The sequence below is a fragment of the Tachyglossus aculeatus genome, chromosome 4 (assembly GCF_015852505.1).
Source record: "Tachyglossus aculeatus isolate mTacAcu1 chromosome 4, mTacAcu1.pri, whole genome shotgun sequence".
Lineage (NCBI taxonomy): Eukaryota > Metazoa > Chordata > Mammalia > Monotremata > Tachyglossidae > Tachyglossus > Tachyglossus aculeatus.
Window position 1 is genome coordinate 39,953,892 of NC_052069.1, and position 22,877 is coordinate 39,976,768.

At 42.9% G+C, this 22,877-nt stretch overlaps 1 protein-coding gene and 1 non-coding gene across 2 annotated transcripts in view; both read left to right on the plus strand.

Annotated features, from left to right (window-relative positions):
* The first annotated feature begins 244 nt into the window (after positions 1-244).
* The window catches only part of LOC119926946 (calcium-activated chloride channel regulator 1-like), a 39,181-nt gene continuing 16,548 nt past the window's right edge, over positions 245-22,877 (plus strand). The window contains exons 1-7 of the mRNA XM_038745421.1: positions 245-406; positions 7,036-7,176; positions 9,228-9,375; positions 12,760-12,868; positions 15,606-15,783; positions 20,015-20,233; positions 22,457-22,684. Coding sequence (XP_038601349.1) covers positions 245-406; positions 7,036-7,176; positions 9,228-9,375; positions 12,760-12,868; positions 15,606-15,783; positions 20,015-20,233; positions 22,457-22,684 — 1,185 coding nt within the window. The remainder of the gene's footprint in view (positions 407-7,035; positions 7,177-9,227; positions 9,376-12,759; positions 12,869-15,605; positions 15,784-20,014; positions 20,234-22,456; positions 22,685-22,877) is intronic.
* On the plus strand, positions 14,217-14,354 carry LOC119927710. The gene has a single exon (XR_005450687.1). It is a non-coding gene; the product is annotated as a small nucleolar RNA SNORA7 (small nucleolar RNA).

Consider the following 22,877-nt stretch of genomic DNA (forward strand, 5'->3'; position numbering starts at 1 on the left):
TGTACTCCGTACTTCCCTGAACTCTGATGTACTTCAAAGTATTTTAAAGTGTCAATTCTCATAAGTTCTGAGGCTAAGAACTCTTTACTTTGGGGGAGGGGACACTATAGTGATGTGAATAACAGATAAAAGAATCAAAGTCCTGTAACAAACCCTGATTAATAATTCCAAGATGTATATATAAAGAGAGGGAGAGGAAGGGGGGTGCCTTCCACACCAACAGTCCCAACACCAAAAGGTAGAAATGATGGGGTCACTTAAGATTATTTCTCTCATTTTTGCTCTCCACCTGCTGCAAGGGAGTAGAACTTCCATGATTGAACTGAAAAACAATGGCTACGAAGGAATTGTCATTGCCATTAATCCCCAGGTACCCGAAGACGCGAAAATAATCCAACAAATACAGGTAAGAGAGCGACTACATGTTCACTCTTCAGTTGTATTCAAATACCAAAAGATCTCCGACTACTATTTTAATGGAGTAATTTCAACATTGTTCAGATGTAGTCATGTTTGCTAACTGCAGCATAATGACCTAATCTCATCCATTACTGTACTTCTAACCACTCTCCAAGATGGGCTGATCTCGTCATCTTGGATTCATTGAAGATCCTTCCAGTTAAATGCATTTCTTCTCCTAACCTTTTCTCCCTTTATTAGCTTGTCTGTTGGATGCTACACTTCAGTATTTTCAGTGGCATTCCTGCTTTGTGCTATTTCTTTCAAAGACTTCATATATTTTTATGCACTTCAAAAGTTAACAGGGAAACCTCTTGGACATCTCTGCCAAAGGGGGAAGAAATGGTATATATAAAATTGAGAGTAGTAGGTAAGCCACCATAAGAATGTAAGAAATGCTATATTGACTCAAGGCACTCTCTCCCTCTGGTAGCGACATCAAAGCTCGAAGGGTCAGTTGTCTTTCTTGACACCCATCCTCATGGTTAGACAGAAACTTTCTAAAGCCCATATTCGGCACCACTGATAACCTATTTTAGATCTAATTTCCAGGAATTGAAACCCTCCTGGTGACTTCTAAATTCCACCTTTTCCCATCTCTATAACCTCTATATTTTCTCCTTAACAACCTATTATGAATTTATCTCCCGTTCATTTATCCAAATTCTTTTTGGATTTGTTGAGAAGCAGAAAGGCAAAGGACTTGCGTTCTAATCTCTGGGTTCTAATTCCTACTATTTGCCAGCTGTGTGACTTTGGAAAAGTCACAACTTCTCCATTTCTCAGTTTCCTCATCTTTACAGTGGAGAGTAAATACCAGTTCTTTCTTTCCCATAGACTGTCAGCCCCATGTGGGACAGATTGTGTCTGACCTGATTCTTTCGTTCCCAGCATTTAGCACATAGCAACAACTTTGCAAATTCCTCCACAATCATTATAGATATATTCTGTATCCAAAAGTTCCTGTGGTTCAGATATTTGTGTAGAAATTTGGATGAAGTGCATATGAGGTGAAGTTGCAGTTGGGAATTTGACTAGGTATATTTGGTGGCAAAAAAATTAAACTTTCAAATTTTATTAAATTTTATTTTGAATTCCATTCCCTGCACATTTTTCTAGACAAAATGAAGAGACTCAAACAATAAGCTCATCCTTGTAGTAATAGTAGCAGTGATAGCATTTTTTTTAATTGGGTGCAGTGCACTGAATTCAGCTCTTAGGAAGTATAGTACAGAGAAATGATATGCGCACTGTACACCTCAATGGCTGAGACAGATATAATAATATTTACAAAAAGAGTAAGCAAAGTAAATAACTGAACATACAATAATACATGCAAAAAACAGGATGAATATAAATAAGGGCACATGTGCTGGAGTTTGCTGATGGGTTTGTGAAACTTGGTGGGTTTAGAATTAACTTGGAAAGGCTTAATGGAGGAGGTGGAATTTTAGGAAGGCCCTGAATGTGGGGATTACTGTGCTCTGTCTGAATTGAGGGGAGAATGATCTCCTGGACAAGGGAACAGCACAATTGAGGGGTAGAAGGGGAATTGAGGTACAGTTTGAAGATTGGCTTGAGAGAAGCAGAGAGAGCAAGCTGGAAAAAAACAAACAGCAAGGAGTCCAGGATAACAATGAGGTCATGGGCTTCTGGAACAGGGAGGATAATGGTGATAATGGGGGAGTGTGATGATTGTCTGTTGGAGTTGAGGAGATAGGGCATTCCAGGCCAGAGGAAGGACATGGGTGAGAGGTCAGTGGCAAGATTGGTGAGATTGAGGCACAGTGAGAAGGTTAACATTAGAGGAGTGAAGTTTGCAGGCTGGGTTGTAGTAGGAGAGTAATAATAATCAAAATGATGGGGTTTTTTAGTCTCTTTCTGTGTGCAAAGCACTGCTCTAAGCGCTGGGGAGATACAAGGTGATCAGGTTGTCCCACGTGGGGCTCCCAGTCTTCATCCACATTTTACAGACGAGATAACTGAGGCACAGAGAAGTTAAGTGACTTGCCCAAAGTCACACAGCTCACAAGTGGCAGAGCCGGGATTAGAACCCATGACCTCTGACTCCCAAGTCCAGGCTCTTGCCACTGAGCCGTGCTGCTTCTCTAGGCAGCGAGGTGTGGTAGGAGGAGGTAGGGTGATTGACTGTTTTAAAGTCAATGGTGAGGAGTTTTTGTCTGATGTGGAGGTGGGTGGGCAACCACTGGAATTTCTTGAGGAGTGGGGAAACATGTCCTCAGTGCTCTCCACGCAGTAAGTGCTCAGTAAATATTGAGTGATTGACTGATGGGCAACCACTGGAGGTTCTTGAGGAGTGGAGAAACACGGACTGAATATTTTTGTAAAAAGAGGAAAACTTTTAAATTGTGCAATGCACAAGCAATAGGATTATGCTAAATTCCCATCTGTGAATTTTCTCCCAGGGTTTAATACTGTGCTCTGTTCACAGTAAGTGTTTATTAATTACTACTAATACCACTATTACTACTGCATAAGTATTAAAGTCTTTAGGTAAGGGACAAAGTCCTTGGGGATTTTCCATATCTGGTGGATTCATTTGTTATTAAACATCCAAGTACCATTTAGTGATAGTTACATAATCCCAATTTACAGCAGCTATTAAAGAAATTTGGTTCACAAAAATGATAAGAATTCATCATGATTATGTTAATATTTATTAGAAGCTTAATTAGGCAGGATCCAGTCATTAAGGGAGTCCATAAATCAAGGTGATGCAGTGGATATTCTCCCAGATGCATTAACTCATTTAGTCCACTATTTCATACATTTAAGCCCTAACTAGAACCTTCCTATCACAAGACAGCTGCATTACCACAAGTTAACAAATACCATAAAAGAGTGACCCAAACTGACCCAAAGTTATCCAAAGTAGTTACAAGTTGGACTGGAGACCCTTACACAGACCTTAACAACATTTGATCCTTACCCAATATTAGTAGAATTATAATGCTAATCAACGATGGTTTTTATTGACCGCTTATTGCGTACAGAACTCCGTATTAACCGCTCAAGAAAACTGTTCTGTTCTGTTGTCACCCATCTCTACTTCCCATCTTCAACTCACCTTCAGCTGTGCTCTCTTCCCTATCTCAACTTTCGTGGCCTCCCAAGTCCCTCTGTCACTACCAGGTTCCCCATCACCACCACAACCTGTTTCATCCATCCCTATACCAGAGTGGCGGTGTTCCAGAGGTAAAATGCTCCTGGAACTCCCTTGTCCAGAACTTCCTCCCTTCTGGAATCACATTTCCTCCAGAAGGCCTTCCCTGATTTATCTCTTTTCAACCCACTTTCTATTTCTCAGCTACCACTTCAGCACTTTTGCACTATTCATTCAATTCAGTCATGCTGATTGAACATTTACTGCGTGTAGAGCCCTGTAATAATAATAAGAAGAATAATAGCATTTGTTAAGCGCTTACTATGTGCCATGCACTGTTCTAAGCACTGGGGTAGATACAAGGTAATCAAGTTATCCCATGTTGGGCTCACAGTCTTAATCCCCATTTTACAGATGAGGGAACTGAGGCACAGAGACGTTAAGTGACTTGCCCAAAGTCACACAGCTGAGAAGTGGAGGAGCCGGGATTAGAACCCATGATCTCTGACTCCCAAATCTGTGCTCTTTCTAGTAAGCCATGCTGCTGCGCAATACAACAACAGACACATTCCCCACCCACAATGAGATAAACATCAACTCCTGCAACACAGTTGTACAGAATTGCTTTCCCTTCGCCGCTCTCGTACCACTAACGATCATCACCAGTGATGATCAAATGCCATCATCACTAACCCACAGCCCTGGATCACTGCCACTGTCCGCCTTCTTCGCTATTATGCTCGAGCTGCCGAACGCTGCTGGTGAAAGTCTAAACACCATGCCAACCTCGTTCACTTCAAGTTTATCCTTTCCTGCCTTAACTCAGCCCTCTCCTCTGCCAAACAAAACTATTTCTCCTCCCTTATTGACACCCATGCCCATCATCCCCGCCAGCTCTTCCGAACATTTAACTCCCTTCTCAGGCCCCTGGTTCCTCCCTCTCCTCCTTCCCTCACCCCCAACGATCTGGCCTCCTACTTCATTAAAATTAAATCCATCAGGTCCGACCTCCCCAAAGTCACTCCCCCCTCCCCCCAACCCCCCGGCTCTCAGCACTCTCTGCTACTCTCCCATACTTCCCAGCAGTATCCTCAGAGGAGCTCTCTTCCCTCCTCTCAAGTGCTACTCCAGCCACCTGTGTTTCTGACCCCATTCCCTCTCATCTCATGAAATCTCTCGCTCCATCCCTTCTCCCCTCCTTAACTTCCATCTTCAACCGCTCACTCTCCACTGGTTCCTTCCCCTCTGCCTTCAAACATGCCCATGTCTCTCCCATCCTAAAAAACACCCTCTCTTGACCCCACCTCACCTTCTAGTTATCGCCCCATATCCCTCCTACCATTCCTTTCCAAACTCCTTGAACGAGTTGTCTACATGCGCTGCCTCGAACTCCTCAACACCAGCTCTCTCCTCGACCCGCTCCAGTCTGGCTTCCGTCCCCTACATTCCACGGATACTGCCCTCTTAAAGGTCACCAATGACCTACTGCTTGCCAAATCCAACAGCTCCCACTCTATCCTAATCCTCCTCAACTTCTCAGCTGCCTTCGACACTGTGGACCACCTCCTTCTCCTCAACATGCTATCTGACCTTGGCTTCACAGACTCCGTCCTCTCCTGCTTCTCCTCTTATCTCTGCAGTCATTCATTCTCAGTCTCTTTTGCAGGCTCCTCCTCCCCCTCCCATCTCCTTACTGTGGGGGTTCCCCAAGGTTCAGTGCTTGGTCCCCTTCTGTTCTCGATCTACACTCACTCCCTTGGTGACCTCATTCACTCCCACGGCTTCAACTATCATGTCTACGCTGATGACACCCAGATCTACATCTCTGCCCCTGCTCTCACCCCCTCTCTCCAGGCTCGCATCTCCTCCTGCCTTAAGGACATCTCCATCTGGATGTCTGCCCGCCACCTAAAATTCAACATGTCCAAGACTGAACTCCTTGTCTTCCCTCCCAAACCCTGCCCTCTCCCTGACTTTCCCATCTCTGTTGATGGCACTACCATCCTTCCCGTCTCACAGGTCCGCAAACTTGGTGTCATCCTCGACTCCACTCTCTCGTTCACCCCTCACGTCCAAGCCGTCACCAAAACCTGCCGGTCTCAGCTCTGCAACCTTGCCAAGATCCGCCTTTTCCTCTCCATCCAAACTGCTACCCTGCTCATTCAAGCTCTCATCCTATCCCGTCTGGACTACTGCACCAGCCTTCTCTCTGATCTCCCATCCTCGTGTCTCTCCCCACTTCAATCCATACTTCATGCTGCTGCCCAGATTGTCTTTGTCCAGAAACGCTCTGGGCATATTACTCTCCTCCTCAAAAATCTCCAGTGGCTACCAATCAATCTGCACATCAGGCAGAAACTCCTCACCCTGGGCTTCAAGGCTGTCCATCCCCTCGTCCCCTCCTACCTCACACCTCCCTTCTCTCCTTCTCCAGCCCAGCCCGCACCCTCCGCTCCTCTGCCGCTAATCTCCTCATCGTGCCTCGTTCTCGCCTGTCCCACCATCGACCCCCGGCCCACATCATCCCCCGGACCTGGAATGCCCTCCTTCTGCCCATCCGCCAAGCTAGCTCTCTTCCTCCCTTCAAGACCCTACTGAGAGCTCACCTCCTCCAGGAGGCCTTCCCAGACTGAGCCCCTTCCTTCCTCTCCCCCTCGTCCCCTTCTCCATCCCCCACATCTTACCTCTTTCCCTTCCCCACGGCACCTGTATATGTGTATATATGTTTGTACATATTTATTACTCTATTTATTTATTTATTTATTTTACTTGTACATATCTATTCTATTTATTTCATTTTGTTAGTATGTTTGGTTTTGTTCTGTCTCCCCCTTTTAGACTGTGAGCCCACTGTTTGGTATGGACTGTCTCTATGTGTTGCCAACTTGTACTTCCCAAGTGCTTTGTACAGTGCTCTGCACACAATAAGTGCTCAATAAATACGATTGATTGATTGATTGATTGATTTACTCTATTACTCTATTAGCCTAACACTATCTCACATCCTTAACCCCCTTTTCTACTTCTTCTTACTTGTAATTTATCATAGGAGCTATCTACCTAATCCGATTGTAAACTCCTTGAGGATATTGGTCCAGTCTAAGTCTATTGTATTATGCCAAGGACTACTATAGTATCCTGCACGCAGTAGGTGATCAGTAAATACTTTTGGTTTGCTAGCTGCCATGGGGACTGAGAGGAGTGTTTGGGTAGCTGCTGTGTAGATAACAAGATCACTTCTATTAGGGAGCCTCTGACACGACCCAATCCCCAGAAGGCAAGCGAAGGAAATGAGGGTCCTGCACAAGGGGAGATTAATGGGTGGGAAAAGAAAGGATAACTTTTTAAAACTTTGACTCTTCAATTCATAATACTTCTATGTTTTCCTAATGGTGAGGTAAAATTCTTCTTTCCTTTTATTTCAAACCATTTCATTTTTATTTCCATAACAGGACATGGTGACTGAAGCATCTACCTACCTCTTCAAAGCCACCAAAAAGATGGTTTACTTCAAAAACGTGGCCATTTTAATTCCCGAGACCTGGCAGGATAAGCCTGGGTATTTAATCTCAAAACGCGAATCCTACAAAACGGTATGTTCAACCAGTTCCCTTTAAAGAGTGACATCTCTGACCCTTGCCTATGGTTTATTAAATGGAGAAGCCCAGAAGCAGCATGGCCTGCTGGCTAGAGCACCAGCCTAGGGGTCAGAAGACCTGGGTTCTAATCCTGGTTCTGCCACTTGTCTGCTGTGTGACCTTGTGCAAGTCACTTCAATTCTCTGGGCCTCAGGTTTACCTCATCTGTAAAATGGGGATTAAGACTGTGAGCTCCATGTGGGACAGGGACTATGTCCATTTGATTAGCTTGTATCTACCCCAGCACTTATTCAATGCTGGCACATAATAAGTTCTTAACAAATATCATTTTTTAAAAACCTACATTTTTTTTCAAAGAAAATTGGATCACTTTAGAATATTTCAAACTAATATTTACCAAATTTAAGATTTGTCCACCCTCTACAAATAGTATTAAATCGTGTATCCTTTTTAGTTACAAAAATAAAATTCCACTGGGCACACTGGCACATTTCTGGATATCAGGATTGCATTAGGTTTGGGGGTTGGCAAAGTCTTCTTTCTTCAATACCTGTGGTGACTCAACATTTAGATGGTGCACCAATATACAAAGGGAATCCTCTTCAATAAGCAGCTAGATTTATTTTATCCCCTAGACTGTAAACTTGTTATGGACAGGGAACGTGTCTGCTAACTCTTTTGTACTTTCCCAACAGCTTAGTACTGTGCTCTACATGTAATAAGCTCTCAATAAATACCATTGATTGATTGACTGATTCATTAGTATTTCTGAACAGTGATAGAACAGTAGAAAAATTAACTAGGTTTTCTGAAACACAATTTGTCAAAATGATTAATTTAATAATGATTTTATTGTTCTTTATTTCCAACTGATGCTTGTTGTCTTTGTTAGCATTTTGCTGCTCTGAAAATTTTGTGAAAATAAAGATAAATTCAGATTGCTGCTCTATTTATGTAAGGAACAAACCTAAAATCAATGCATCTGGAATTGCAAAAATGCAAGTCAATGAATGGGTACTTTTATGTATAATAAGCAAACTTAGACATTGGAAAATATACAGAGATAAGATATTTAACCCCTAGCTAGCCAAAGTCACTACCCTAAAGTGAGCTAAATGCAGCATGCTGGATCAGATTAAGGATTATCAAGTGAAAGCAAACAGTATGAGACTCATTCAAACAAGAGTACATCTTTTTCACATATGCTTAGGATGGTCTCAATTTGTCTAATATCAGACTTGGCCCATGATAAACACCCCAAAAGAAGAAACACGTGGTGAAAAATCAATTCTAGGGTAAGGGCAAGGTTTTTTGAAGGGTTAGTGATTAAACCATTTTAAGTTAGGGAAAAAAATCAGGTGAACTTCAATAACTTGGAATGTATGTTAAGAGCCCTATGCAACATCTGAATGACAGGAGTTTCTCTAACATGCCTAATTTTCTTACAATGCAAGGTTTACCTCCTTGCAAACCCTACAATAAGGGTAACCTGCAGACTGTGAGTTCATTGTGGCCAGGAAATGTCACTGTTTATTATTGTATTGTATTTTCCCAAGTGCTTAGTACCGTGCTCTGAACACAGTAGCAATAATAATAATAATGGTATTTGTTAAGCACTTACTCTGTGCCAAGCACTATTCTAAATACTGGGATAGATACAAGGTTATCAGGTGGTCCCACGTGAGACTCACAGTCTTAATCCCTATTTTATAGATGAGGTAACTGAGGCCCAGAGAAGTGAAGTTACTTGGCCAAAGTCACACAGCTGACAAGTGGCAGAGCCGGGATTACAACCCACATCCCCTGACTCCCAAGCCCTGGCTCTTTCCACTAAGCCATGCTGCTTCTTAATAAATACGATTGAATGAATGAACTCTTGCCATACTCCTGTAGACCAAACGTTCCTTGTGAACAGGGAGCACGCCTGCCAAGTATTGTACTCTCCCAAGTGCTTAATACAGTGTTCTGCACACAATGATTCCATGGTACTGATTGACTGATTTGGTTTCTGTTGTTTGACATAACAAATGCTTTTAAATTTTTAGGCAGATGTCATAGTTGCAGAGCCCTCCCCGGTCCACAGTGACACTCCATACACCCAGCAGACAGCACAGTGTGGAGAACCAGGAAAATATATTCACTTCACCCCGAAGTTCCTGGCGGGAGACCTGCTGAGAGAGCATGGACCACTAGGTACAGCTGTTGATTAACAATGAACACTACTGAATGAATGAATGGACATTGTCACAAAAAATATTTTAATGTTGACGATGTTTCCATATAACAATGGTCTTGACTTTAAACTATACCATAGCCATGCAAACCACAAAAATGAAAGCCGTTTAATAAGCCACCAAATACCCAATTTGTTAAATCTCCCCTAAAACAACTAACAGGAAGTGGGGATAAGTAAATGATGAAGAAAACTCACTGCCAGAAAAGAGACGGGAATTAAGAGAGAAGGAAATTATGCAATTGCCACCTGAAAAACATTCTTGGAAAAACAAACAAAAGATAACTACAGAGATGTTGTTAAATAGTCAAAAACATTTTGAATTAAATTAAGTCTAATAGGAATGGGGAATCAAGCAGTATTGGGGAAGAATCGAGACAGACCTTTATAAATGAAAATGAAAAATGTCAAGGGAATGAGGAAAATGCAAAAGGGGAGTGAGAGGTGGCAAGAGGGAGAAAGAAAATTGAGAGAGAAGAAAATTGGTGAGGGAAAAGCCAGCCATGAGTGGGAAAGGATTTTGAGGAAGAAAGAGGGAAACTCAGGGGCCAGAAAGATAAAGGGAAACTGAGAGAAGGAAGAGTACTGAGAAAATAAGGGTGAACAAACAGCTACTCCACAGCTCACTTTCTTGGAATCAACTAATCAACTAACAATATTTGTGTTCTTGCTTTGTGCAGAGCACTGCATTAAGCACTTGGAAGAGTACAGTAAAGTTGGTAGACATTATCCCTGCTCTCATGAAGCTTATAGTCACATGACTTCTCCCAAGCTAACCTTCTCTTTCTCACACTTGACTCTTTACTCTCCCTCTTGCTCAGTAATATTCCCCTGAAACACCCTCCCTCCCCTAATCCAACAGACTGCAGTTCACCCATTTTCAAAGTCTGGGGTAGATACAAGATAATAAGGTTGTACCCAAGTCCCTGTCCCACAAAGGGCTCACGGTCTATGCAGTGGACACAGTGTTATGAGATTGGACCTGATCCCTATCCCACATGGGTCTCATAAACTGTTTCATCCCCATTATAACAGATGAGGAAACTGTTGCCAAATTGTAATAATAATAATAATGGTATTTGTTAAGCTCTTACTATGTGCAAAGCACTGTTCTAAGTGCTGGGGAGCTTACAAGGTGATCAGGTTGTCCCACGGGGGGCTCACAGTTTTAATCCCCATTTTACAGATGAGGTAACTGAGGCACAGAGAAGTTAAGTGACTTGCCCAAAGCCACACAGCTGACAGTTGTACTTTCCGAGCACTTAGTACAGTGCTCTGCACACAGTAAGTGCTCAGTAAATGTGATTGAATTAATTAATTAATTCCAGGGTTGGGGGTTAAGTGATTCGCCCAGGGTCACAAAGTAGAGCCGTGATGGAATTGGAAATTGAACCTAGGTCTTCTGAAATTTCAACCTGTTATCTTGCCATTAGACCATGGTGCTTTGTGTGTGCTGTGTGTGCTCTGTCTCTCTGTGTGTGTGTGTGTGTGTGTGTGTGTGTGTGTGTGTGTGTGTGTGTGTGTGTGTGTGTGTGTGTGTGTGTGTACTCAATGCTGCATATATATGCTTATTCAATTGGGTATTTTAATTTCTTAGTTGTAAATATTTTAATGTCTCTCTCCCTCTTTAGTACTGTATTTTCATAGTCCATTACAACCAGTCTAATAGTAGTGAAAGCTATTAACACTACCACTGTATCTAGTGGAAAAAAAACAGATTTATTCCGCTATTCATATAGTTTGGGCTTTTTTAATGGCACTTGTTAAGGTTTACTCTGTGCCAAGCATTGTACTAAGTAGTAGTAGTAGTATTAAGTGCTTATTGTATGCAAAGCAATGTATGATGCAATGGGGTAGATACAAAATAATCAAGCTGGACAGAGTCCCTGTTCCCCATGAGACTCACAGTCTATATCATGGGAAGGAGACATAATCTCCATTTAACAGATGAAGTACCTGGAGCAGAGAGAAGTTAAGTGATTTGTCCAAGGTTACTCAGCAGACAAACAGTAGGGCTGGGATTAGAACCCAGGTCCTCTGACCCCCTAGTGATCTTTCCACTAGGCCACACTGCCATCCATTGATCCTGCTGCTTCCCATATTGATTGACTATTGTAGCTCTAAAAAGATAAGCAGAGTAAGTGTCTACTATAATAGCTAGGCACAGATTAGAACCAAGTGGTATACCATTAGAGCCAGATAAATTCAAGGAACAATGCCACAGATACTTTCAGTGATACCTACTGGAATACAGAGGGAATTTGGTTCATTTTGGACAAAATTCAGTCCCGTGTTGCTATATATCCAACAAACAAGACCAATCCAAACCATCCTCCATTTTGGAGAATCAAAGTTAGACCTAGAAATTCCACCCAGGAAAGTTGTATAAACCCCAGAGGCCATGATTAAGCTGTATCTACAAACAGGCCCGATATTTATATCTGAACATAGAGAGGAACAAATACAGAATATTTGGGGAGAGATTCTCAAAATAATTATCGTCGTCTTCTTAAAATGAGGATTAAGACTGTGAGCTCTACGTTAGATGTGGACCTTATCCATCCTGATTGTCTTGTATCTATCCCAGTGCTTAATATAGTGCCTGGCACACAGTAAGAGCTTAAGAAATACCATGGATTAAAAAAAAGCCATGTCTTCCTCAGATTATTCCAAACACCTCAAAAGGCTGCAAGCTGTAGACTGCATCAAGATAGTAGCTACCTTGGCTTGGATAACATTGTCCTCACCTAAGACACCTGCTGATCCCAAGATTTAGGAAGAACACATTTTCACGTAGTCCTGTACCAGTAAAGTGAATATTTTCTGGTACTCTAAGTGGAACTGGGAGTAGAGGACATGCTGGGCAATATCGTCTGACTTTTCTCTTTTAACTGCTACTGTCTTTGTCTGTCCCGAAACTGCTGCTGTTGTGGAAATCCCACCAGGGCAGATAAGTTCCCTGCGAGCAAAGACCTTACAGTGTAGAGGGAGAAATGGACATTAATATAAATGAATAACATAAATCCCAAGAAATGGGATAGCAAAGGTTTTATAGCTAATTAGAATTTATGATAAAGAAACAGAAGTTCCTCCTGCTCACATCTCAGGACCACTTTCAACTGTAGCGGGGTAGCTGAGTGTAGAATAGTTATAATAGCTTTTACTGAGTGCCTAGTAAGTGCAATCCCCTGAACTAAACACTTGGGAAGGAACCACAGAACCTTGTGGGCTTCGGGCCCACAAGGAGCTTACACTCTCGGAAAGGGTTGGTGGGCAGAATGCCCAGCTCTGGTCAGGGAGGAAGTGAATTGGAAAATAATGCCATTTCAAATATTCTTCCTCAGGTCGTGTGTTTGCTCACGAATGGGCCCATCTGCGGTGGGGAGTGTATGACGAATACGATGATAAACAGCCTTTCTACATCTCCAGCGACGGATTTCCAGAAGCAACAAGGTAATAGCCTTTTGATTTCAGTTACTCTGAATTGTAAACATTCTGCTTTGGATTGTTAATTTTGAAAACAATCCCTCAGCTGTTTTTGCTTTTAGATAATATAGAGCATGAGCCTGGGAGTTAGAAGGTCATGGGTTCTAATTCCGGCTCCACCACATGACTTGGGCAAGTCACTTCACTTCTCTGTGCCTCAGTTACCTCATCTGCAAAATGCGGATTGAAAGTGTGAGCCCCATGTGGGACAGGGACTGTATCCAACCTGATTTGCTGGTATCCACCCCAGTGCTTAGTACAGTGCCTGGCACACAGTAAGCGTTTAACAAATACCATTATTATTATTATTATTATTGAAGTGTGAGAATGGTACATCATGAGGGAAGCAGTTAGGTCTAGTGGAAAGAGTATGGCGTGGAATTAGGTGGACCAGAATTCTAATCACAACTCCACCACTAGCCTGATGTATGACCTGGGGCAAGGCGCTTAACTTTTTTGTGGCTCAGTTACTCCATCTGTAAAATGGAACTAGCAATACCAATTCTGCTACTGCCCTGACTTTTTTTATGGTATTTCTTAAGCACTTATTATATGCCAAGCACTGTACTATGTGCTGGGTAGATAAACAAGATAATCAGGTTGGACTCAGTCTATGTCCCACACAAAGTCATTGATGTCTGTCTCCCCCTCTAGATTGTAAGCTCACTGTGGGGAGGGAACAGGTCTGCTAATTCTGTTGTATAGTGCTCACCCATTGTACAGTGCTCTGCACATAGTAAGTGATTGATAAATACAGTTGATTGATTGAGGGAGTAGGATCTAATGCCCATTATACAGATGAGGAAACAGTCCTAGAGAAGTCAAGTGACTTACTAAGGACACACAGCAGACAAGTGGCAGAGGTAGCATTAGAACCCAGGTCCTCTGACTCCCAGGGTCATGCTCTTTCTACTTGGCCACGCTGTTTAGATTGTGAACCCTATGTAGGATAGGGAGTATATCTGACGTGATTATCTTGTATCTTGCAGCCCAGTGCTTACTACAGAACTTGGCACGTAGTAAGCACTTAAACACCACAATTTTTTCTTTAATCATTAGTATTATCAGAGCCTCTCAATACAATCCTTCTCACAGTTTAGGTTCAAAACCAAAGCTTTTGGCCTACAGTTTGACTTAGCTACAGATAATAATGGAATTGAGAGTATCCTGAGCCTCAGTCTTGTAACCAGGAGTTCCATAACAAATTGGCATATTTTATGCTATGACACATTTATCAGGCAAAATCCTTCAAGGTGATCAGATAAACAGCAGTTTATATTAGTTCCTGATTGATTGTGGTTCATAATTTAAATTACCCCTCTCAGGGTCGCACCTGGAGAGTTTCCAGTACTCTACCAGTCTTGATTATGGGAGGGAGAGCGAAGCAGAGGCATATCCATTCCACTCCTAGTTTGGGCAGTGGCTAGTGAGTGGACGACAATCTGCTACAAGTTAAAACTCACCTATGCTGTGCAGCAGCAGCATGGGTTAGAGTTGAGGGTGGAGACTCAAGGTGACTGCATGGAAGGAGGCGATGGTAAACCACTTCTGGATTTTTACCAAGAAAACTCTATGGATCCACTATCTGAACGATTGCAAATGGAGGTGGGGAGTTCTGGGAGAGATGTGTCCATGGTGTCACTATGGAGTGGAGACGACTCGACAGCTTAAAATAAGACAAGTTTAAATTACAAAGTGGCCCAATTTTGCAATCAGGGGGCAATAGTGGGGAAGAGGAAGGTGAGAATTTCTGTGTCCCTGGAAAGCCTTTACTCCCCGCAATCACCGTGGGAATCAGACACAGAGGAAGGGTCCCAGGCCGACTATAAGGCCTCCCTCCGCATTGGGAGGAAGGGAGGATGGGGAAGAGAATTTAAAAATACATCAGTTATACTCTTCTCCTAGTTTCCTTTTTGTGAGGAATTAACAGGAAGCTTTTTGACTATGTCTTTCATATCTCTCCCGGTTCTTCCTCTGGGGCTGATCCCCATGGCAGGGGCTGGTGGGGGAAAGGAAGCTTGGACCCTTAGTCTGTTCTCCATGGAGAAGGCAGCAGGGGCAGACCACCCAGGTCTTATTACCAACAGGTCTGTGTCACTGTAATGAAGTGGGTGACACGGCAGAGTCAGTCAGTAAACGTGGGCTTGGGGCTTATAGTAAAAACGCCATTCTTGACAGCCATCTTGAAATTACAGATATCATTGTTTGAAAAGGACATGCTTGATTTAGCAATCAGTCTATCAGTGGCATTTTTTGAACACTTACCATGTGCAGGACACTGTACTAAGGGCTTAGGAAAGTACAATTCAACGGAGGTGGTGGACATAATCCCTGCCCAGAGAGCAGCGTGGCTCAGTGGAAAGAGCCCGGGCTTGGGAATCAGAAGTCTTGGGTTCTAATCCCAGCTCCGCCACTTGTCAGCTGTGTGACTTTGGGCAAGTCACTTCACTTCTCTGTGCCTCATTACCTCATCTGTAAAATGGGGATGAAGAATGTGAGCCCCATGTGGGACAACCTGATTACCTTGTATCCCCACCAGCACTTAGAACAGTGCTTGGCACATAGTAAGTGCTTAACAAAAGCCATCATTATTATTATTATTAACAAACTTAGAGAAGTACATTTGATTTTACAAAAGCAACATTTGAAGACTTTCACCATCCCAAGTAATAAAAGCCTAAAGTGAATTTGAATGCATTTTCAGGTGTTCATCAGAAATTGAAGGGAAGTACATCATAAAAAACTGCCAAGGAGGCAGCTGTGCAATAAAACCATGCAAAATAGATCGTCAGACTGGATTGTTTGAAGAAGGTTGCATGTTCATACCAGAAGAAGTTCAAATCGTTACAACATCCCTAATGTACATGCAGAGTTTTGAATCTGTAAGTATCTTGATGACTGGACTGTGATAATGGCACAGCTGTTTGGAGGGAGGTTGTCCCTTCTACGGGGAAGGCAAGGAGTGAGAATGAGAGAACTGGGAATCTCATCCCATCTCACATTTTCAATTAATTGCATTGCTCTTCGGAGTTCCATAGTGGTCTTATTTTTAGCAATCTCTCTTTGGTGGTGATCGAGGTGTTCCATAGTTATCTCGTCTCTGGTTAATGAAGATCACAATTCAAGACTGCAGAAATGGCATTCACTGAGAGCATGCATTCATATTTTCTGGCATGAGTGGCCCTGGGTGGTTAATTAGGTCTGCAGCTTGTTTCTGCCAAGCCATTTTTCCATTCTGCTCTTTCAGAATTTCCAAGGAAAGCATTTCATTCATTCAATCATATTTATTGAGCGCTTACTGTGTGCAGAGCACTGTACTAAGCGCTTGAGAAGTACAAGTCGGCAACATATAGAGACGGTCCCTACCCAACAACAGGCTCACAGTCTAGAAGGGGGAGACAGACAACAAAACAAAACATGTGGACAGGTGTCAAAATCATCAGAACAAATAGAATTAAAACTAGATGCACATCATTAACAAAATAAATAGAATAGAATAGTAAATATATACAAGTAAATATGTACAAGTAATATGTATATTTATGGGAGCAGTGTTACCTAGTGGAAAAAGTATTGGCCTGAGAGTCAGAGGACCTGGGTTCTAATCCCACCTCCACCCCTAGTGTAAGGGACAAGTCACTGAACTTCTTTCTGTCTCATCTGGGAAATGGAGATTAAATCCTACCCGTTCCTGTGAGCTCCATGTTGGACAGGGATTGTAAGCAATGTAGCCTAGTGGATAGAGCACAGGTCTGGGAATCAGAAGGACCTGGGTTCTAATCTCAGCTCCACCACTCATCTGCGATATGACTTCTCTGTGCCTCAGTTCCCTCATCTATAAAATGGGGATTAAGACCGTGAGCCCCATGTGGAACAGGGCTTGTGTCCAACCTGATTAGCTTGTATCCAACCCAGGACTTGGAACCGTGCTTGGCACACAGTAAGCACTTAGCTCTTAGAACAGTGCTTGGCACGTAGTAGGTGCTTAACAACTACCATTTATTATTATTATTATTCAATACCATAATTATTATTTATCTGATTATCTTATATCTATCCCAGTGCTTAGGATAGTGTTGGCGCATAGTAAGCACTTAATAAATAGAAATCAATCAATTATATTTATTGAGCACTTACTCTGTGCAGAGCACTGCACTAAGTGCTTGGTAGAGTACGATATAACAATAATAACAGACTCCCCCTCCCCGCTTTTTTCCTCTCCTCCTCCTCTCTTCCTCATCGCCCCCCTCCCTCCCTCTATCCTACGCCCTTCCCCTCCCCACAGCACTTGTGAATATTTGTACATATTTATGATTGAATGAATGAACAGACACATTCCCAGTCCACAACAAGCTTCCAATTCATGATTATTAAGGGATTCTGCTTATAAATTAGAGAATCCAGTGTGGCCTAGTGGAAAGACCATGGAACTGGGAGTCAGCGGGCTGAGTTTTAAGCCCACTTCTGCCACTGGCCTCCAGTATGACCTGAGCTAGTTACTTCTCAGATTATGAATCCCCATTGCAAACGACCAAGACATTGTCGACTTCCCATCAGTGTATTTCTCTAATTCATTCATTTAATCGTATTTTATTGAGCACTTACTGTGTGCAGAGCACTGAACTAAGCACTAGGAAAGTACAAATTGGCAACACGTAGAAACGGTCCCTGACCAACAATAGGCTCACAGTCAAGAAGGGGGAGACAGACAACAAAACAAAACAAGTAGACAGGCATCAATAGCACCAGAATAGATAAATAGAATTGTAGCTATATACACTCTCCTAATGTGTAATACAATGCTCTGTCCTCAGTAAGTGCACACTAAAAACCATTACTATTGTGTAATCTCTCTGGATTTCAGTTTCCTTATCTGTAAAATGAGGATAAAATATCTGTTCTCCCTCTCTCTTTGGCTGTGAGACAGATGTGTGTCAAGGATTGGGTCCATTCTGATTATTTGCATCTATCTACCCTAGGTTTTAGAATAGTACTGGGCACATAGTAATCATTTAATAAATACTATCACTAGATAATAATAATAATAATAACAATAAGCACTTACTATGTGCCAGGCACCATACTAAGCTCTTGGGTGGATATAAGTAAATCAGGTTGGACACAGTCTCTGTCCCACATGAAGCTCACAGTCTTAATCCCTATTTTACAGATGAGGTAACTGAGGCATAGAGAAGTGAAATGACTTGCCCAAGGTCACACAGCACTCAAGCAGAGGAACCGGGATTAGAACCCAGGTCCTTCTAACTCCTCAGGGTCAGTCTACTTGTGCCAGCACAAAACACTGAGGGGTGGGGGAAGAAATTCCTCAAACAACTTTGATCCAAAAATGGTAGATATTTCATTTCAGCCTGAGAAACTTCGAATCAAAAAGCTGAGGCAGATTCTCTCCAGACAGATTGGAGATGTGCCATCTAACCTTCAGAGAGGAGTGTGAACAAGGCTACACTTCCCTTCCCCATTCAGAGTTACCCCTCTTTGTCAAACACTGAATTGCCAAGTGGGAGAGAGTGTGCTGTGACAGCCCCTAGAATGCTACACTGACTGTTCTGGAGGCAAAGGCCCTGCCTTCCCTGAGTTAATCCCGGCCTTGATGATGTGCTGAGCATTTGAGGACCTGGGTTATTATCCAGCTGTACCACTTGCCTGCCAGGTGACCTTACGCAAGCCACTTAATTTATTTTTGCCTCATTTTCCTCATCTGTAAAGTGGGGATTCCCCTTCCTACTTAAACTGTGACTCTCCTGCCGGACAGGGACTGTGCATGACCTGATTATCTTCTATTAACTAATTCATTCAATTGCATTTATTGAGCGCTTACTGTGTGCAGAGCACTGTACTAACCACTTGGGAAGAACAAGTCAGCAACATATAGAAACGGTCCCTACCCAACAACGGGCTCACAGTCTAGAAGGAGGAGACAGACAACAGAACAAAATATGTAGGACAGGTGTCAAAATCGTCAGAACAAATAAAATTAAAGCACATCATTAACAATAATGATAATACTATTCTATCACCCTGATATCTTCTATCACCCTGGTGTTTAATATAGTCCTTGGTGCATAATAAGTGCTTAAATACCACTATTATCATTATCAATTTTGCAGGAGTTGCCTCCAGTTCCATACCAAAAAGGGCTTGCATTGGACTTGATCCAACCTGGATCACTTGCAGGCCCCCCAAACCCACTCCTGGTCATGAGCTAGACAAGTGAACTCCAGGCACCAAAAAGACCTAGGCCACGGCCACCGCACTTGGACACTGGGAAAGCCCAAGAGATGCATTACAAGCAGCACCCAAGGCTCAGCTCTCACCTCTGTACTGCCAGCAGGGTGAACACAGCGTAGCTGGTCACTCAATCCTTGGTTCATTCATTCAATCGTATTTATTGAGTGCTTACTATGTGCAGAGCACTGTACTAAGTGCTTGGAAAGTACAATTCAGCAACAAATGGAGACAATTCCTACCCAACAAAGGGTGCCAGTCTCTGGTCTCCCAAACCCAAGATCCAAAGCAGAACGGTCCCATGTGCTGTCAGGACCGTCATGCAATCCGGTCATGGGAATGGTGTCTGCCATGGCCCTGTCCCCACAGGGGTGGAAGCAACACTAACGAGACAGGAGGACCAGCATAACTTGAAAATGTCAGCTGTGTGACCTTAGGCAAGTCACTTCAGTTCTCTGGGACTCAGTTACCTCATCTGTAAAATGGGGATGAAGACCGTGAGCCTCCCAGGGGACAACCTGGTTACCTTGTAATCTCCCCAGCGCTTAGAACAGTGCTTTGCACACAGTAAGTGCTTACTAAATGCCATTTAAAAAACCCGAAAGCAACGGCAGAGGCCTCAAAGTGTAAGTCAGCTGAAAGCTGGCTGAGTTTCAGAGTGTAATAATACAAGCTCTTCACACAGTAAGCACTCAATAAATACGATTGAACGAATCTCTCTAACTCAAAAACCGAAGGCGTCTTAAGGAGTTTTATACAGTAATTGTGAAGAGAGAGTGGTATTTAAAACTTTGGCCTTCCATCATCGGATTACTGGTTACTCATGCATAGCCTTAATCATGTCTTTCAATGGACTGACTTTTCCAGGTGGTGGAGTTCTGTACAGCGCGAAACCATAACGCGGAAGCTCCAAACCTACAAAACCGAATGTGCAACCACCGAAGCACTTGGGAGGTCATCCAGGACTCAGCTGACTTCAACAACAGCAAACCCATGACTGACCAGCCACCAAAACCTGTCATTTCCTTGCTGAAGTCTATCCTCAGAAGAGTCTGCTTGGTGCTTGATAAATCCGGAAGCATGTCGGTAAGTATGCTCCTTTTATTCACCCCTCCCTGAGCTCCACAGCACTTATGTACCTCTCTGTAATTTGTTTGTGTATACCTGTCTCCCCCTCTAGACTGTAAGCTCGTTGTGGGCAAGGATAGTGACTATCCACTCTCCTAAACTGTTATATAGTTCTCCCCCAAGCACTTAGTAGAGTGCTCAGCACATGGTAAGTGTTCAATAAATACAATTGATTGATTGATTGATTCACTGTAAGACTACCCAAGTCAAATTCTTAGTCAGGACTCATGGAGGCTGGAAAAATGATCTGTAGGAGCCTTGTCTCATCCGCATGTGCAGCCTTTCCCTGAAGATACCCCCCAACTTCCTCTTAAAAGTTTGAGGCCTCAGTCCAGCATTGAGAGTCATCCTGGCTTCACAGGCTGGTCCCGGGGACTGGTTGGAATGAAACAAGAAGGTCCTGACTCCCTTTTTCCTCTCCCAGACAAAACTTCTTTGGCTTTCTTTCTGGTAAACTCAGATCAGGAACCCACAACTCTCACGAAACCCAGGGCTTGAGGTGGTATTAGGGAAGCAGCGTGCCATAGTGGATAGAGCATGGGCGTGGGAGTTAGAAGTTTGTGGGTTCTAATCCCAGCTCCCCCACTTGTCTGCTGTGTGACCTCGGGCAGGTCACTTCACTTCTCTGTGCCTCACTTACCTCTTCTGTAAAATAATGATTGAGACTGGGACCCCCACATGGGACAGGGACTGTGTCCAATCCAATTTGCTTGTATCCACCCCAGTGCTTAGTACAGTTCCTGGCACCTAGTAAGCAGTTAACAAATACCATTATTATTATTATTATTACTATTATTATTATTATTATTATTATTATTACTATGCAGCTTTGTGTAATTGTGGAATTCCACATCCATCCATTTGGGCTTCATGTTTTCCAGTCCAACTATAATCAATAATCAATAGTACTTATCGAACACTTACTGGGTTCAGAGCACTATGCACTTGACAGAGTGCAATACAATAAAGTTGGTAGATACTAGCACTGCCCAGAGGAGCTTACTGTTGAGAAAGTGAGATGAACATCAAAATAAATCACAGATAGGGGAAATGGCAGTGTAAAAGGATACATGCAGAAATGCTGTATGGGTGGGATGAATATCAAATGCTTAAAGGACACAGATACAAGTAAGAAACAGTGTGGCCAAGTGGAAAGAGCATGGGCCTAAGATTCAGAGGACCTGAGTTCTAATCCTAGCTCTACCACTTGTCTACTGTGTGCCCTTGGGCAAGATTCTTCCCTTCTCTGTGCCTCAGTTACCTCATTTGTAAAATGTGGATTAAGACTGTGAACCCTATTTGGGACTGGGACTATGTCCAACCTGATTAACTTGCATCTACCCCAGTGCTTTGTACTGTGCCTGAAACATAGTAAGCACTTAACAAATAGCATTATTTTTATTTTTTAAGTTCATAGACCATGAAGAAAGGAGGGAGAATAAGAGAAATGAGATGGTTAGTCAGGAAGGCCTCTCAAAGGAGATGTGATTTTAGTAGGGTTTTGAAGGTAGGGAAAATGGTGGATTGTCAGATATTAAGGGAGAGGGAGTTCCAAGCCAGAGGGAGAATGTGGGAAAGGGGTTGGCTTAGAGATAGATGAGATTGAGTTCAGTGATTAGTTTGCCATTAGTGATTAGTTTGCCATTAAAGGAGCAGAAGAGGTAAAAGTAAAGGTATATAACAGTATAAAGTTCCACTTTCATAGTTCCAGTTCATAGAAGCAGTGTGGCTCAGTGGAAAGAGCATGGGCTTTGGAGTCAGAGGTCATGGGTTCAAATCCCAGCTCCACCAATTGTCAGCTGTGTGACTTTGGGCAAGTCACTTCATTTCTCTGTGCCTCAGTTCCCTCATCTGTAAAATGGGGATTAAGACTGTGAGCCCCCCGTGGGACAACCTGATCACCTTGTAACCTCCCCAGTGCTTAGAACAGTGCTTTGTACATAATAAGCACTTAATAAATGTCATTATTATTATTATTATTATGAGCCATTATGGACAAACACGTCAAAAACACCAGCTAAAAGGTTGAATCTGTCATTCTCAAATATGCTTCATGAATTTACTGCTGCCAGTACTTATGCACTCTAGCTAGGATACCAAATTACAGTTCCATAGGGATGGTTGCAATAGACAGTGTATTTGGCACACGTGGAAGTTTTATTTGTGCTCTTCTTTGCTCAGAACGATGATCGTCTGAATCGAATGAATCAGGCAGCCAAGCTGTTCCTACTGCAGACTATTGAAGAAGGTTCCTGGGCTGGGATGGTCACATTTGACAGTAGCGCCAAGCTCCAACACCAGCTTATACAAATCGTCAATGAGACTGAACGGAAACAACTCATCACAACATTACCTGCAGCAGCTGGAGGAGGAACCTCAATCTGCAGTGGAATCAGAGCTGCATTTCAGGTGAAAACATTTTCCTACTTCAGTTAGTCACTTGCAATTCTGCAATTTCAAATCCCTAAATTCATCATCATCATCAATCGTATTTATTGAGCGCTTACTGTGTGCAGAGCACTGTACTAAGCGCTTAGACTGCAAACTCCTGGGGTGGCAAGTAATGTGTCTACCAACTCATTTGTACTGTACTTTGGGGAAG